This window comes from Triticum dicoccoides, chromosome 3B (assembly GCF_002162155.2).
Source record: "Triticum dicoccoides isolate Atlit2015 ecotype Zavitan chromosome 3B, WEW_v2.0, whole genome shotgun sequence".
In the NCBI taxonomy this organism is placed as follows: domain Eukaryota; kingdom Viridiplantae; phylum Streptophyta; class Magnoliopsida; order Poales; family Poaceae; genus Triticum; species Triticum dicoccoides.
In genome coordinates this window covers 168,088,035-168,094,034 of record NC_041385.1, presented here as the reverse complement: position 1 = coordinate 168,094,034, position 6,000 = coordinate 168,088,035, and the positions used below count along the sequence as shown (strand labels likewise).

General features: G+C 41.1%; 1 protein-coding gene across 1 annotated transcript; it reads left to right on the top strand.

Annotated features, from left to right (window-relative positions):
• Positions 1-4,324: 4,324 nt before the first annotated feature.
• Positions 4,325-5,080, top strand: LOC119279438 (agamous-like MADS-box protein AGL80). Its single transcript, XM_037560671.1, has one exon. It carries the CDS (start codon positions 4,325-4,327, stop codon positions 5,078-5,080), a length of 756 nt encoding a protein of 251 aa, XP_037416568.1.
• The last annotated feature ends 920 nt before the right edge of the window (positions 5,081-6,000 follow it).

Below are 6,000 nucleotides of genomic sequence, written 5' to 3'. Positions count from 1 at the left end.
AAAAAATGTAATTTGTACCGTGTCATTCAAATAGCCTCATTGTTTCTAAGAAATAGCTTAGATGATGCCAAAAACACAATAGAGTTCAACATGTGACAAAAGCTCTAATAGTAGAACTCGAACCTGCCACTGCGTCATTAAAATAGTCTCGTTGTTTCACAAGCGAACTTAACAATGAAAGACTAAAATTAAGAAACCCTGGCTTAGTTAAATGTAAGGTCAAGATCATGTGAACGCTAGAAAACCAAGATGAAGACATATACATGTAAATTTTATGAATAGCATGGCGAGCTGCGTACAAAGTTGTGACATTTACATCTAAAAAACTTCAGCTTGGTCACATGAAGAAAGACAACATTGGACATTCAAGATCATGCAAATACTACAGGAGCAAGTTGAGCTTCATCACAAATATAGATGGCAAACTTGTATAAAATTATGATATATATGTCTTAGAAACCAGAGTGATGGTGTCCTAGATTAGGGAGTACTCACCATGTCGTCTCCCGGCCAAGAGGGCCGGGCCAAGGACCCTCGTGGAGATTAATTACTGGGCCTCTTCGGGCAACCCATGATATATACAAGGAAGATTCCACAATACTTGGTGCAAAAGAAAAGGATTCCTCTAAATCCTAGGCCTCCAGTACATTATATAAACGATGCTAGGCTAGCCGATAGATAATATTCAAAAGATATTAAGATTCATTCACAGATATGATCTCGAGGTAGATCAACAAGTACTTTCTACCCCATCCACAATCAGTATAATATAAGCAGGACATGGAGTTTTACCTCTGCGAGAGGGCCTAAACCTGGATATACACCGTGTTCCTGGTTTGTCTTGTTACCATCTAGCCAAGACCGCAAGCTCGGGACCCCCTACCCGAGATCTACCAGATTTAGCTTCGTCACCGAGCTTGATATTGCAGCATCGCATGATACTCGACAATTAAAGATTGCATAAACGCTCTAATAACAACATGAGCCCCATCATCACTATAGATGAAAATTTATATATATAGCACTGTTACTAAAAATATAAATATATTTCGCTAACCTGAAATTAGTCTTGTAGTATCGCACAATAAAAAAATACATAAAGTTCAGTAATGAACAATCAATTTAAATGAGCTCCAACTTGCATATATAGCATGCATAAATGGACAATCCAATTCATGGGAAAACATCAAGCAACCTTAAAATGTTATGCCTTCCCCACATGCCTTCGTTGATGCAACAAAAGCATGTGATAAAGGAATAAAATCTAACACTACATGTTGCATATCATTGGACTGAACTATGAATTAACTTGATGTGAAAAATTAGTCATATGTTTACACTAATCAATACTAGAAGGTAGTGCTTACGATTACTCATCGTTGGCAATAAACACGTTTTTGCTACCTTTTTGATTTAGCTGGGTTGCATGTTTCACACGCATGGTTGCATGTTGTGGTGGATCATTTCCATGCATGTAGCATGTTGAGGTGGGCTTTTTTACATCCATGGGTGTATGTTGAGATGGCATAGCTGCATGTTGAGATAAATAGAGATAGTGGGGATCACTCTCTTATGTATATAGGATGTAGGATATCGGATTTGTTTCTTATCAGTTTTGATTTTTAGGAGTGAAGAGCAAGAGTAGTATCTGCCCAAATCAGATGAGAAGAAATTATAAGAAGGGAAAAAAATATCTGCTCAGATGATGTGAAAGGGAATACACAGATAGTATTTGTTCTAGCAATGTGGTTTTGTTTCTTCAAACAAGCCTATTACATGTTATAATAAATTCTAATTAACAAATACATATAAGATCCAAATTAAATAATAACATACAAGCATAGTATCTGTTCTATCATGTAACATGATACGAATATAATTTTTGTGCGAGTTTTAACAAAGAAGCATATACTAGTAGGTAGAGTCTAGGACACATGACCATATATCAATTCTAACATATTTGACATGAATAATCTAATAATATAGCAACTATAACATATCTGACATGTAGCAATTATAACAAGCATAGTACATGACAAAGTTTAGGAGACATGAACACATAACCATTCAAATAAGCATACTAACATTTAGGAAAAATAAACATATAAACTTCTTAACATATTCGATCCAACAAATTCTAATTAATAGCAACAATATAGGACACCACAACATGGTCAGACGACCATGGCACACAAATTGCAAGGTTGAGAAAGTGACCTCACCACCGTGGTCAGGACCGCTGTCAAAGATAAGGGCCCAACACTGTCTTGGTTGTGGCGTGGTGAGCATGTCATTGTTGCACGGCGATGGGAGCACATGTGGCACCGCTAAGGCCGAAATGCAGAGACTCAGCAACAACAACACCAAGTCGTCACATGGGCGAATCATTACTAGGTGTATAAGCACACATAGTGGCACGAGAGACCTGGCAACATAACCCTAAGATGGTGGCACCGATTGGGAGGCCACATGATTTGGCGTGTGGCACGAAGAGATCACTATCTGAGATGGTGTCAGGGGAAGGTGACACGGTACGAAAACAGATGTGGGACCGACAGGGAGGTAGTGGGCGTCGAGGTGACACTAATAGGGGTGGGCAGAGGGGAATGGGATGCTGCCGGAGGCGACAAGCTATAGTTGTTTGGAGAAGACGATGCAAGTGAAGGCGGAGGGGGCGCTGGGAGTACACAACATGGGGAGGCGAAGGAAATTGGATGGACTTGGCAAGGATGTTATTAGAGTGCTACGTTTTAACACTTAATATTGGTAATCTTATTTTCATAAATCAAATCGCTCATGATTAAGGGCATGTTCGGATTAAAGCCACGTCTAGCCACACTACATTTTAGGCATAACCACACTCTCTTAGTCCAGTGCAAGATTCTTTGCCTCACTTGTGGTATGCCACAATTTCTTACCACCCTACCATCTTATACAGAAGATCTCGCTTGAGGCAAAGGATCTTCATTCACGATCGAGCGGGACTACACATGTCTTGTGGCGAGTGAACTCGGCCGGGGATGTGGTGGCATGGTTGGTTTGGGGGTCCGTGAGATGGCAGAAATTACAGAAAAAAATGTGTATCACACTGGCAAGTGGGCGCCACGCGTCAAGAACAATATGAAGGTTGTAGTTTTAGGGAGTTTGACTTTGCAAACTTGTTCTACATCCTTTAAGTTTTTAAGGTGCCACTTCAACCATTATAAAGGATCAACTTTTAGTTAAAGGGAGTGTGTAGCATTTTAGAATGGGCCCACTTGAATGTTTTTCTTGAACCAGTGAGTACAAGTACCGATTTATGGGATCATCGAGCAACTGTTGCCAACCCTAGATATATGGATCCACATTTAATTCACATATTGGAAAATTTGGTAGAAGTTTAGTCATGCAACACATGCATGATCAATTAGGTCAATGGAGTATGCATTTTTGTAAATTAGTAATTTTACTTTATCCCTGCATTTATGGGATAATTTACATACAACATTATTGATACTTTCTTAACATGGTTACAAATGAATGGATGGACAATGGAGCAACGTGCACGTTTGAATAAGCAGCCAAGTTTAGATCAAATTAAACTACAAAATTAATTTAGCAATAGCAACTAAAACAAGCATATCATGTTAATAAATATGCATTGCCTCTTGACTCTTGAGAGAATACTCCTATAGCTTATCCAGTTTATTACGACAACACAAAGTTACATGCCTTTTTGAACTTCTATGTATGGTTCTTATAATGGATCTTGAATCTTGTTGATCATGAGGTCAACATTTATATTGAAGTTCTTATAATGGAAAATGGGGTAGTCTTTTGTATCGAACATTTTCATGTTGATTTGTTCTGAGCATTTCTATGAAAAGAGGATTTGTAGTGTGATCATGCATCAACTTATGGACGTATATACTTAAAGTTGTAAATGTACGTAGGGAAGTCCCTCCCGAGCATTCTGTGGTAATCAAAGAAAATCTGTATGTATTCATCAAGCTATTAGCTAGCACCTCCTATGTTATGAATGTGTAAAGTTAAACGTTTTTAAGTCGACACCAAAGAACAGATGGGCACAATTAATGTCGGGGTTGAAGATGTGCTAGCTATTCGATCACGTTAACAAGCACTAAATCATGCAATCTCATCCATATCTGTAACAATAATCTCTTACCATATCACCATTTCACGGCATCTTGTAGCCTGCTCATCCTGGCCAATCCTCCACTATAAAACCACTCCTCTTCCATGTTTTCAACTCACCAACGCCAGCAATTTCCCTTTGCCGGTTTTATCCTTTGTTACCTGCTTGCTTGCTCGAGGCCGGCCGGCAATGGCTCGCAAGAAGGTAACCCTCCAGTACATCCCCAATGTCTCGACCCGACGTGGTACCTTCAAGAAGCGTCGTAGGGGCCTTATGAAGAAGGCCAGCGAGCTAGCCATCCTGTGTGACGTCAGGGCCTGCGTGCTGGTGTATGGCGAAGGCGAGACGACACCGGAGGTGTTCCCATCCCATGATGGGGCCGTGAAAATCTTGAACATCTTCAAGAAAATGCCAGAGCTGGAGCAGTGCAAGAAGATGATGAACCAGGAGGGCTTTCTCCGTCAGCGCATCGACAAGCTCCGGGACCAGGTACACAAGTTCGGTCATGAGTTTCGGGAGCAGGAGATCAGAACCCTCCTGCTCAAGGCCATGTGCGGCAACCTCCCCGACCTCGTCAGCCTCAACATTGAGGAGCTCACCAGCGTTGGCTGGAAGGTGGAAATGCTCCTCAACGGCATCGGCGATCGCATCACGAAACTCCACGGACAGCCTCCGGCTCCACACATGATCGACAGCATGGACATGGGGTCTCCGGCGATAAATCAGGCGCCGCCTACGCAGGAGGGCTGGCTTGACATGGTGAGGTCTGGAGGGGACCTCAGTGCTCTTGTCTGTAGTGGCTACTTTGGTAGCCATGAGGCTACAAGCACCAGCTCCAGCGTCGGCTACTCCGACGGTGATATGATGCAACCCTTTGATCTGGGGTTCGGTTGGCAGTGGGGCACCGATCTTGGAGCGTCTTCGAGTCTGTTCCTTCCCATGTAGGAGGGAGATGATCCACATAGTGCACGACCAGCTACGTGAGTCTCATCTCGTGTCGGTTGCTTATCGACACATGCATCTCTTATATGTTCGTTTACTTTGTCGCAAGGGGCCAATCCTGCCTTGGCCCTCTCTTGTTATGTCATGTCGTGTTCTGTTCACGCCTTCATCTGTTCCATGGGCAGAATCTTTTTTATGTATATGTAATATGAGGCTCTTTTTAATCAAATAATATGTTATCCACGTCATTAGAATTATCCTAACCATCCAATTTACATAACAACTCTATTTCAACCATCAACTTGTATGTACGACCATCCCCATCTTATAATGAGTCCAGCGACAACCCGTAAAAAAGAGTCCAGTGTTCTGCAAAACAAAAAAAGAATCCAATGACAAATAATAATAATAGTAATAACGATGATGATGATGATGATGATGATGATGATGATGATGATGATGATAAGCTCATATCATCTTCCCAAATGTTTGTTGGTTGCTTCCTTAAAAACCAAAAAAATCATAAAATCCCATCAAACTAAAACTTATGGTTTCCTATGGAAAATAAAAAACAAAAAACAATGCTCCATTAAATTCTTATTATCCGGTGTAGACTTAACGGCTTCGCCATAGGACAGAGACATCTTCGGTATGCAATAACGACAACCTCTCTGGAGCTAGGACAACACGACAATATGTGTTGGAGATGCAAAATGTGATGTCAGCGATGGTGGGCTCGACGGTAACATAGGCAGTAAGTACCATTGAAATGTAGCCGAAATCGACATGCATGACCACAACATGAAGCAAGCATTCTCCAACAACAAATAGTTTACCCACAAAGTATGATAGAAAAGCCAATATGGAATTTCAGTTCTCAAATAGGAGATTTGAAGTATGGCACGAGCCTATATGTTCTCTCT